This window comes from Oncorhynchus clarkii, chromosome 26 (assembly GCF_045791955.1).
Source record: "Oncorhynchus clarkii lewisi isolate Uvic-CL-2024 chromosome 26, UVic_Ocla_1.0, whole genome shotgun sequence".
Classification (NCBI taxonomy): domain Eukaryota; kingdom Metazoa; phylum Chordata; class Actinopteri; order Salmoniformes; family Salmonidae; genus Oncorhynchus; species Oncorhynchus clarkii.
The window spans coordinates 48,535,963-48,548,568 of record NC_092172.1 but is presented as its reverse complement, the minus strand read 5'-3'; the positions used below and the strand labels follow the sequence as shown (position 1 = coordinate 48,548,568).

General features: G+C 43.0%; 1 protein-coding gene across 2 annotated transcripts in view; it reads left to right on the top strand.

The window, feature by feature from the left end:
• The window catches only part of LOC139384848 (tumor protein p53-inducible protein 11-like), a 112,192-nt gene that overhangs the window by 89,151 nt on the left and 10,435 nt on the right, over positions 1-12,606 (top strand). Inside the window, exons 4-5 of one of the 2 annotated variants that reach the window (XM_071129744.1) lie at positions 7,435-7,483; positions 9,633-9,723. In XM_071129744.1, the coding sequence (XP_070985845.1) occupies positions 7,435-7,483; positions 9,633-9,723 (140 nt within the window). The remainder of the gene's footprint in view (positions 1-7,434; positions 7,484-9,632; positions 9,724-12,606) is intronic. The other variant, XM_071129743.1, reaches the window with a different exon arrangement.

Below are 12,606 nucleotides of genomic sequence, written 5' to 3'. Positions count from 1 at the left end.
GTGTCAAAGTCAAATGGACGGAGGGCCAAATAAAAAAATCAGCTACAAGACGAGGGCCGGACTGTTCGAATGTTCATTGAAAAATTTTTAAATGACGCATATAGTCTAGTGAACCTAATTGAACCTACTGAAAACCTAACAAATATATTACAATATGATCAGATAAATAAAGCAATATTTTCTTATGGCTCTGTCAGTAATCTTTAATTTTCAACAGACACAAAAGACAAATTTCCTTTATATAAATATCCCCATAACATGAACATTAAATGAAAGAAACCGGTATTCAAGGCACCATCAGTAGACTATATTTTCTATTTTAGCAAAAGTGGGCTAAATTTACTTCAAAGAAAAAACAATAATAGCAATTTTCTATCATCCACTCAACTGAAATATTTTTAAAATATAATTGGATTGAAATACAAAAAAATAAAGTGCAAAAATCTATTAATCAAAAACAACACTTTGTTTAAGGAGAAGTAACATGCAGTGAAAACAAATATTAAATTTTAACTTTTAAACTTGAACTGAGTAAAAACTCTAAATATGTGATTGCACAGTAATGTTCACTTGTTTGAGGTTGAGGGTGATACTTGGTGGTGTCCCATCTTTTCCATAAGTTCATCAATGTTCGGGGTAAGGCTCTGAGCTGAAGAAATCCTCAGAATTGAGTGGAGGTGTTCAGCAGTAAGTCGACTTCTGTGTGATGTTTTGTTCAGGTTCATCAAAGAAAACAGTTGTTCACACAGGTATGTGCTGCCAAACATAGACAACGTTTGAGCAGCCTGGATGCGCAGCTGGGGCATTGTGCCGGGGAGGAAACGGGCGAACTCCGCAGCACCCACTGCCGCATATTTTGCCCTCAGTGCATCATTGCATTGGAGGTCAATCAACTCCATTTGGAGGTTTGGTGGTGAGCTTTCCACGTCAACAGCAAATGGGTTACCGAGCAGTTCCAACCTGCTTTTTTGTGCTTCAAAGTCAGCAAATCGGCGTCGAAAGTCAGCGGCAAGCATACCTATTTTATCAGCCAACTGTGTGCTCGGGAACGCACTGGTAGAGAGCTTCTCTTTCATGGTCTGGCAGCTGGGAAAGTGGCTCAAATTTTCTTTCCGCATCTGCGTCTCCCACAGAGTCAGTTTGGTTTTAAATGCCTTCACTGTACTGTACATATCAGAGATGACACGATCCCGACCCTGCAGCTGCAAGTTTATTGCATTCAGATGACTCGTAATGTCACACAGAAAAGCCATTTCACACAGAAACATTTCGTCTCGGAGTTGTGTTGTGTCTTTCCCTTTGCTGTCCAAGAACAGACAAATCTCCTCACGAAGCTCGAAACATCTTTGAAGCACCTTTCCCTGGCTTAGCCATCGCACCTCTGTGTGATAAGGCAAATCACCATGCTCCGTTTCTAACTCCGTCAGAAATGCCTTGAACTGGCGGTGATTCAAACCTTTGGCTCTGATAAAGTTAACTGTGCGCGTGATGATGCTCATTACATGCTCCATTTTCAAGGCTTTACCGCACAACGCTTCCTGGTGTATGATACAATGATAAGCTGTCAGCTCACCTGTCGCGTTTTCCTCTTGCATCTTTTCCCGTATCTTCGCCACCAGTCCGCTCCTGTGTCCACACATCGCAGGTGCTCCGTCGGTTGTCAAACCCACGAGTTTTTCCCAAGGCAGCTCCATCTCATTTACACATCTTGACACCTCTTCATACAAATCATGCCCCGTAGTTGTGCCATGCATAGGACGTAAAGCCAAAAACTCCTCTGTCACGCTTAGGTTGGAGTCCACTCCGCGGATGAAAATTGACAACTGGGCAATGTCAGAAATGTCGGTGCTCTCATCCACAGCCAAGGAATATGCAATAAAATCTTTTCCCTTTTTCACAAGCTGCTCTTTTAGATTGATGGACAACTGGTCTACTCTCTCGGCAATGGTGTTTCTGCTCAGACTCACATTTAAAAAGAGTTGCCTTTTTTCTGGGCAAACTTCGTCACAAACTTTAATCATGCAGTTTTTGATGAAATCCCCCTCCGTAAATGGCCGGGCTGATTTAGCGATCTCTTCTGCCAAAATAAAACTGGCCTTGACAGCAGCCTGGCCTTGTGATTTGGCTTTTTTGAACAGAGCCTGTCGAGATTTGAGGCCTCGTTTTAATTCCTCTGCCTTTTGTAGCCTTTGTTCCATGTCCATATTCTTGTTTTTGTCCGCGTGTTTCGTTTCATAATGTCGTCTCAGATTATACTCTTTCAGTACCGCCACACTTTCTCCACACAGAAGACACACAGGTTTTCCAGCTACCTTCGTGAACATATACTCCGACTCCCACCTTGTTTGAAACCCCCGGTTCTCAGTATCCACCTTCCGTTTTGCCATTTTTGATGGGTATCTGAAAGTTAATTTTACTGTGATGCTGACGACTGCTGTGCCAATAAATATTGAAATGAAGCAGCCTACTGCTCGGTGCGTCACCTTTGCATTGTGGGAAATGTAGTATTGGTGCGTGTAAAAGATCTGCGGGCTGCCGGCTTGCTGCGGGCCGGTTCTAATAATAAATCAAGATCATCCCAGGGGCCGTAAAAAACCTTCTTGCGGGCCGGATGTGGCCCGCGGGCCTTGACTCTGACATATGTGGTCTAAGGTAATGAAGTGGTATAGTGGTTTAGTTAAGGCAGGGTGGGCAAACCTTTTGGCTCAAGGGCCACATTGACTTTTTGAAACCAATTGAAGGGCCACATACTATATGTATATACATTGGGGCAAAAAAGTATTTAGTCAGCCACCAATTGTGCAAGTTCTCCCACTTAAAAAGATGAGAGAGGCCAGTACTTTTGATCATAGGTACACTTCAACTATGACAGACAAAATGAGAAAAAAAATCCAGAAAATCACATTGTAGGATTTTTTATGAATTTATTTGCAAATTATGGTGGAAAATAAGTATTTGGTCACCTACAAACAAGCAAGATTTCTGGCTATTTAATGTCCTAAAAACAAGTCAAAATGAGGCTCAGTAGTGTGTGTGGCCTCCACGTGCCTGTATGACCTCCCTACAACGCCTGGGCATGCTCCTGATGAGGTGGTGGATGGTCTCCTGAGGGATCTCCTCCCAGACCTGGACTAAAGCATCCGCCAACTCCTGGACAGTCTGTGTTGCAACGTGGCGTTGGTGGATGGAGCGAGACATGATGTCCCAGATGTGTTCAATTGGATTCAGGTCTGGGGAACGGGCGGGCCAGTCCATAGCATCAATGCCTTCCTCTTGCAGGAACTGCTGACACACTCCAGCCACATGAGGTCTAGCATTGTCTTGCATTAGGAGGAACCCAGGGCCAACCACACCAGCATATGGTCTCACAGGGATCTCATCTCGGGGTGGCATTTCTCATCTCGGTACCTAATGGCAGTCAGGCTACCTCTGGCGAGCACATGGAGGGCTGTGCGGCCCCCCAAAGAAATGCCACCCCACACCATGACTGACCCACCGCCAAACCGGTCATGCTGGAGGATGTTGCAGGCAGCAGAACGTTCTTCACGGCGTCTCCAGACTCTCACGTCTGTCACGTGTTCAGTGTGAACCTGCTTTCATCTGTGAAGAGCACAGGGCGCCAGTGGCGAATTTGCCAATCTTAGTGTTCTCTGGCAAATGCCAAACGTCCTGCACGGTGTTGGGCTGTAAGCACAACCCCCACCTGTGGACGTCGGGCCCTCATACCACCCTCATGGAGTCTGTTTCTGACCGTTTGAGCAGACACATGCACATTTGTGGCCTGCTGGAGGTCATTTTGCAGGGCTCTGGCAGTGCTCCTCCTGCTCCTCCTTGCACAAAGACGGAGGTAGCGGTCCTGCTGCTGGGTTGTTGCCCTCCTACGGCCTCCTCCACGTCTCCTGATGTACTGGCCTGTCTCCTGGTAGCACCTCCATGCTCTGGACACTACGCTGACAGACACAGCAAACCTTGCCACAGCTCGCATTGATGAGGTGCACTTCCTGAGCCACTTGTGTGGGTTGTAGACTCCGTCTCATGCTACCACTAGAGTGAAAGCACCGCCAGCATTCAAAAGTGACCAAAACATCAGCCAGGAAGCATAGGAACTGAGAAGTGGTCTGTGGTCACCACCTGCAGAACCGCTCCTTTATTGGGGGTGTCTTGCTAAATGCCTATAATTTCCACCTGTTGTCTATTCCATTGGCACAACAGCATGTGAAATGTATTGTCAATCAGTGTTGCTTCCTAAGTGGACAGTTTGATTTCACAGAAGTGTGATTGACTTGGAGTTACATTGTGTTGTTTAAGTGTCCCCTTTATTTTTTTGAGCAGTGTATATGAAAATACCCTCAAATAAAAGGTGTCATTCTGTTCTCTCGCCTCGTATAAAACAATTGATCTCAAATCCCAAATGTTGGAGTAGAGAGCTTCACTGTCCAAATAAACATGTAGGGGAGTGTATGTCACAGTCACAAAGAGAATAGTTGCTGTTAGACATACCGTTATTCTCTCAACGTTTCAAAAGGGTGAAATCAGATCCATTTGTATATCAATATTTCTTCTTTTACTTTGTCTTTTAGAATCTTTTTAGTAGCCCAATGTTTTACCGGTTAGATTAGGTAATACATCTGTTGTGACGTTTGTTATTTTTCTCCACAGTAATTCATTTTGTCTCGGATTTTGTTGGGCTTTTAAGTTTGTGGCTAGTTTTGTCTATTTCCTGGCTAGTTCCTGAGAGGACAGATAGCTAGCGTAGTTAGCATGCTTGCTTGAAAAATGGCGATTTGTGATTGATTATATTCTTTAAAAACAGCTACACTTTCTTGGCATATCAGGCCTTATGTCCAATATTAGTTAAAAAAAATAATAAAATTAAAAATGTTGCTGTCCATTTTTCTTTAAATATACAACATTCAATTTTCGCGGCACTTATTTTTCACATCAAAAGTCGTCAAGCAATGAAGTGGCCACGATGACTGAGCGCATTCTGAATCCGACTGTAGGCTGAAATACAGTGCACGTTACCAGGCTACAGCGCCATCTATTGGGGGATGTTTGTAAATCATGGAATGAGTCATTTTAGGCCAAAAATCTTAACTCAAATATAATCATATTTAATACATTTTTAAAAATGTATCGCCGGCCGTACCCCCCCCCCCCCCCCCCTTACTAAGGTAATGGAAAGTGTACACATCAAAGTGGGAGTGATGGAGTAGCAGGACATGAAAGGAAAATGAATGTCCACTGACTCCAGGCCCAATGCCACCCTAGTCCATATATAGAGCACTACTTCAGACCTGGGCCCAAAGGGACTATGTAGGGTATAGGTTTCCGTTTGGGATGCTGCCAGTGTTTACTGCTCTCAGCAGCCAGACATAAAAAGGTGTTGTGATCTTTACAGAAGATTCATTATACAGACAGGTAGCAGACATTAGATTTACTCTCTCATTTAGTTCCTTCCCATGTGTCCCAAATGGCACCCTATTCCCTATATAGTGCACTACTCTTTTTTTTTTTTTTACAAGAACCCTGTTCAAAAGTAGTGTACTTGATAAGGGAATAGGTGTGCCATTTGGTAGGCTTACATTCTCTACTACCAGTAGGCCCTTTCATATGGTTGTTGTAGTGTGAAGAGAATAGGATCCTTATACAACCATCAACAGAATATAGGATCCTTATAGAACCATCAACAGAATATAGGATCCTTATAGAACCATCAACAGAATATAGGATCCTTGTAGAACCATCAACAGAATATAGGATCCTTATAGAACCATCAACAGAATATAGGATCCTTATACAACCATCAACAGAATATAGGATCCTCATACAACCATCAACAGAATATAGGATCCTTATACAACCATCAACAGAATATAGGATCCTTATACAACCATCAACAGAATATAGGATCCTTATACAACCATCAACAGAATATAGGATCCTTGTAGAACCATCAACAGAATATAGGATCCTTATAGAACCATCAACAGAATATAGGATCCTTATACAACCATCAACAGAATATAGGATCCTCATACAACCATCAACAGAATATAGGATCCTTATACAACCATCAACAGAATATAGGATCCTTATACAACCATCAACAGAATATAGGATCCTTATACAACCATCAACAGAATATAGGATCCTCATACAACCATCAACAGAATATAGGATCCTTATACAACCATCAACAGAATATAGGATCCTTATACAACCATCAACAGAATATAGGATCCTTATAGAACCATCAACAGAATATAGGATCCTTATACAACCATCAACAGAATATAGGATCCTTATAGAACCATCAACAGAATATAGGATCCTTATAGAACCATCAACAGAATATATGATCCTTATACAACCATCAACAGAATATAGGATCCTTATAGAACCATCAACAGAATATAGGATCCTTGTAGAACCATCAATAGAATGTAGGATCCTTATAGAACCATCAACAGAATATAAGATCCTTGTAGAACCATCAATATAATGTAGGATCCTTATAGAACCATCAACAGAATATAGGATCCTTGTAGAACCATCAATAGAATGTAGGATCCTTATCGAACCATCAACAGAATATAGGATCCTTATAGAACCATGAGCAGCCGGAATATAGGATCCTTATTGAACCATCAACAGAGTATAGGATCCTTATAGAACCATCAACAGAATATAGGAATCCTATAGAATATAGGATCCTCAAAGAACCATCATCAGAATATAGAATCCTTATAGAACCATCAACAGAATATAGGATCCTCATAGAACCATCAACAGAATATAGGATCCTTATAGAACCATCAACAGAATATAGGATCCTCATAGAACCATCATCAGAATATAGAATCCTTATAGAACCATCAACAGAATATAGGATCCTTATAGAACCATCATCAGAATATAGAATCCTTATAGAACCATCAACAGAATACAGGATCCTCATAGAACCATCATCAGAATATAGAATCCTTATAGAACCATCAACAGAATATATGATCCTCATAGAACCATCAACAGAATATAGGATCCTTATAGAACCATCAACAGAATATAGGATCCTTATAGAACCATCAACAGAATATAGAATCCTTATAGAACCATCAACAGAATATAGAATCCTTATAGAACCATCAACAGAATATAGAATCCTTATAGAACCATCAACAGACAGAATATTCAGCAGTTACTTCCTGTTACCTATTTGATATGATAGTTGCACTGTGGGAGAATACAGGATGAAGTACAGGCAGCTGGATCAGTCTCTCTCTGTCTGCGTCCTGAATGGCCCAATGGATTCCCATTGTTCTCTGAGCTCTGTCTAGTGTGTTTCTGATGATCAATATCTGTGTTTATTCCTCTCCTGTGTTTCTGATCAATACAATGTATTTATGTCTTTCTTCTGTGTTTTCTTTCTAGGATATGGATTCTCATGTCTGCTGTTCTGTTCACAACCATAGCCTTACTGGTAAGTAGTGTACACTAGTCAACTGGACTAAACCATAGCCTTAATAGTAAGTAGTGTACACTAGTCAACTGGACTAAACCATAGCCTTACTGGTAAGTAGTGTACATTAGTCAACTGGACTAAACCATAGCCTTAGTAGTGTACATTAGTCAACTGGACTAAACCATAGCCTTAATAGTAAGTAGTGTACATTAGTCAACTGGACTAAACCATAGCCTTACTGGTAAGTAGTGTACACTAGTCAACTGGACTAAACCATAGCCTTAATAGTAAGTAGTGTACATTAGTCAACTGGACTAAACCATAGCCTTAATAGTAAGTAGTGTACATTAGTCAACTGGACTAAACCATAGCCTTAGTAGTGTACATTAGTCAACTGGACTAAACCATAGCCTTAATAGTAAGTATTGTACATTAGTCAACTGGACTAAACCATAGCCTTAGTAGTGTACACTAGTCAACTGGACTAAACCATAGCCTTAATAGTAAGTAGTGTACATTAGTCAACTGGACTAAACCATAGCCTTAATAGTAAGTAGGGTACATTAGTCAACTGGACTAAACCATAGCCTTAGTAGTGTACACTAGTCAACTGGACTAAACCATAGCCTTAATAGTAAGTAGTGTACACTAGTCAACTGGACTAAACCATAGCCTTAGTAGTGTACATTAGTCAACTGGACTAAACCATAGCCTTACTGGTAAGTGTACATTAGTCAACTGGACTAAACCATAGCCTTAATAGTAAGTATTGTACATTAGTCAACTGGACTAAACCATAGCCTTACTGGTAAGTAGTGTACACTAGTCAACTGGACTAAACCATAGCCTTACTGGTAAGTAGTGTACACTAGTCAACTGGACTAAACCATAGCCTTACTGGTAAGTAGTGTACACTAGTCAACTGGACTAAACCATAGCCTTAATAGTGAGTACTGTACATTAGTCAACTGGACTAAACCATAGCCTTAGTAGTGTACATTAGTCAACTGGACTAAACCATAGCCTTACTGGTAAGTAGTGTACATTAGTCAACTGGACTAAACCATAGCCTTAATAGTAAGTATTGTACATTAGTCAACTGGACTAAACCATAGCCTTACTGGTAAGTAGTGTACATTAGTCAACTGGACTAAACCATAGCCTTACTGGTAAGTAGTGTACATTAGTCAACTGGACTAAACCATAGCCTTAATAGTAAGTAGTGTACATTAGTCAACTGGACTAAACCATAGCCTTAATAGTAAGTATTGTACATTAGTCAACTGGACTAAACCATAGCCTTAATAGTAAGTAGTGTACATTAGTCAACTGGACTAAACCATAGCCTTAATAGTAAGTAGTGTACATTAGTCAACTGGACTAAACCATAGCCTTAATAGTAAGTAGTGTACATTAGTCAACTGGACTAAACCATAGCCTTAATAGTAAGTAGTGTACATTAGTCAACTGGACTTAGCTTGACCTCTGCTGTACTGTATAGAAATCCCAATCTCCTTGGTCCTGGGGAATGGACCGGGTGTGCAGGCTTGTCCTCCAGCCCCACACTAACAACAACAACATCTGATTTGACTCATCAAGGTCTTGTTGATTAGTTGAATCAGGTGTGTTGTTACCTGGTTGGGGGGAAAAGCCTGTAACCCCGGTGAACCCAGAACCAGGACAGAAGACACTACTGCTGGATGGGTTGTCAAGTGTCTCTGGGTCTATCAAAAGCCTTATTATTGTTATTATTATTTTACAGCATATGTAACACTGAGCTCTTCTTCTCTCTCCTACCTCTCTCTCTCTCACTCTCTCTCCTCCCTCTCTCTCCTCCCTCTCTCTCTCTCTCTCTCTCTCCCTCTCTCAAATCAAATCTCTCTCTCCCACTCTTGCGCTCTCTCCCACCCCTCTCTCCCCCTCGCTCCCCTCCCTCTCTCTCCCACTCTCTTGTGCTCTCTCTCTCCCACCTCTTTCCCCTCTCTCTCCCTCTCTCTTCCACCTCTATCCCCTCTCTCTCTCTCTCCATCTCTCCCTCCCTCTCTCCCACCTCTTTCCCCTCTCTCCCTCTCTCTCCCACCTCATTCCCCTCTTCCTCTCTCTCCCACCTCTTTCCCCTCTCTCTCTCTCTCTTTCTCTCTCTCTTCCTCCCTGTCTGTCTCTACAGGCTCTAGTGTTCCCCAGTCAGCTCTATGAGTTTGTGTTTGAGCTCAGGACCACCAGGATCTCCATCAGACTCTATGGAGGAGCCCTACTCAGTAAGGGCTGTCTACTGTGACAGTATCAGACTCTAGGGAGGAGGAGCACTACTCAGTAAGGGCTGTCTGCTGTGACAGTATCAGACTCTATGGAGGAGGAGCACTACTCCGTAAGGGCTGTCTACTGTGACAGTATCAGACTCTAGGGAGGAGCACTACTCAGTAAGGGCTGTCTACTGTGACAGTATCAGACTCTATGGAGGAGGAGCACTACTCAGTAAGGGCTGTCTACTGTGACAGTATCAGACTCTATGGAGGAGGAGCACTACTCAGTAAGGGCTGTCTACTGTGACAGTATCAGACTCTAGGGAGGAGGAGCACTACTCAGTAAGGGCTGTCTACTGTGACAGTATCAGACTATGAAGGAGCACTACTCAGTAAGGGCTGTCTACTGTCACTTCTCTGCCAAGGAAACCGCTCCGTCTCACCAGCTATTAATGATTAAACATCTGTACTTCTTAATATTTAATGGTCCTGTCGAGTTCCTGACTAACTCCTCTAGGGTAGAGTACACTTGTCGTTGATGAACAGTGTTAAAGTGAGGACATGAAGCAATGCATTCTGGATCCTGTAGTTCGTGTTGAGTGACTTGTTGGCCCAGAAAGAGGGACCAGGTATGATAAGAGGACAACGTTCAGATGTCTAGAGGGGGTTTTCCTGCCGGTAAAGAAACACATCTATTTAACTGGGTTGAAAAGACCGCCTGCTATATAACCTTATTCAATTATACATCAAACATGTTCATCTCCAGATCACAATGAGAATATATTATGTCATGGAATCTCACTTTGTGTCTCCTTTTAGATGGAACAGGTAGAACCAGAACCAGTTGAGGGTTTACCTGGCTAAATAACAGGTAGATCCAGAACCAGATGAGGGCTTACCTAGCTAAATAACAGGTAGGACCAGCTGAGGGCTTACCTAGCTAAATAACAGGTAGGACCAGAACCAGCTGAGGGCTTACCTAGCTAAATAACAGGTACGACCAGAACCAGTTTAGGGCTTACCTAGCTAAATAACAGGTAGGACCAGAACCAGTTTAGGGCTTACCTAGCTAAATAACAGGTAGGACCAGCTGAGGGCTTACCTAGCTAAATAACAGGTAGGACCAGCTGAGGGCTTACCTGGCTAAATAACAGGTAGGACCAGAACCAGCTGAGGGCTTACCTAGCTAAATAACAGGTAGGACCAGAACCAGCTGAGGGCTTACCTAGCTAAATAACAGGTAGGACCAGAACCAGTTTAGGGCTTACCTAGCTAAATAACAGGTAGGACCAGAACCAGCTGAGGGCTTACCTAGCTAAATAACAGGTAGGACCAGCTGAGGGCTTACCTAGCTAAATAACAGGTAAGACCAGAACCAGCTGAGGGTTTACCTAGCTAAATAACAGGTAAGACCAGAACCAGCTGAGGGTTTACCTAGCTAAATAACAGGTAGGACCAGAACCAGCTGAGGGCTTACCTAGCTAAATAACAGGTAGGACCAGCTGAGGGCTTACCTAGCTAAATAACAGGTAGAACCAGAACCAGCTGAGGGCTTACCTAGCTAAATACCAGGTAGAACCAGAACCAGCTGAGGGCTTACCTAGCTAAATACCAGGTAGAACCAGAACCAGCTGAGGGCTTACCTAGCTAAATAACAGGTAGGACCAGAACCAGCTGAGGGCTTACCTAGCTAAATAACAGGTAGGACCAGAACCAGCTGAGGGCTTACCTAGCTAAATACCAGGTAGAACCAGAACCAGCTGAGGGCTTATCTAGCTAAATAACAGGTAGAACCAGCTGAGGGTTTACCTAGCTAAATAACAGTTAGGACCAGAACCAGCTGAGGGCTTACCTAGCTAAATACCAGGTAGAACCAGAACCAGCTGAGGGCTTACCTAGCTAAATAACAGGTAGGACCAGCTGAGGGCTTACCTAGCTAAAAAACAGGTAGGACCAGAACCAGCTGAGGGCTTACCTAGCTAAATAACAGGTAGGACCAGAACCAGCTGAGGGCTTACCTAGCTAAATACCAGGTAGAACCAGAACCAGCTGAGGGCTTACCTAGCTAAATAACAGGTAGGACCAGAACCAGATGAGGGCTTACCTAGCTAAATAACAGGTAGAACCAGAACCAGCTGAGGGCTTACCTAGCTAAATAACAGGTAGAACCAGAACCAGCTGAGGGCTTACCTAGCTAAATAACAGGTAGGACCAGCTGAGGGCTTACCTAGCTAAATAACAGGTAAGACCAGAACCAGCTGAGGGTTTACCTAGCTAAATGACAGGTAAGACCAGAACCAGCTGAGGGTTTACCTAGCTAAATAACAGGTAGGACCAGAACCAGCTGAGGGCTTACCTAGCTAAATAACAGGTAGGACCAGCTGAGGGCTTACCTAGCTAAATAACAGGTAGGACCAGAACCAGCTGAGGGCTTACCTAGCTAAATAACAGGTAGGACCAGAACCAACTGAGGGTTTACCTAGCTAAATAACAGGTAGGACCAGAACCAGCTGAGGGCTTACCTAGCTAAATAACAGGTAGAACCAGAACCAGCTGAGGGCTTACCTAGCTAAATAACAGGTAGGACCAGCTGAGGGCTTACCTAGCTAAATAACAGGTAGAACCAGAACCAGCTGAGGGCTTACCTAGCTAAATAACAGGTAGAACCAGAACCAGCTGAGGGCTTACCTAGCTAAATAACAGGTAGAACCAGAACCAGCTGAGGGCTTACCTAGCTAAATACCAGGTAGAACCAGAACCAGCTGAGGGCTTACCTAGCTAAATAACAGGTAAGACCAGAACCAGCTGAGGGCTTACCTAGCTAAATAACAGGTAGAACCAGCTGAGGGTTTACCTAGCTAAATTACAGGTAGGACCAGAACCAGCTGAGGGCTTACC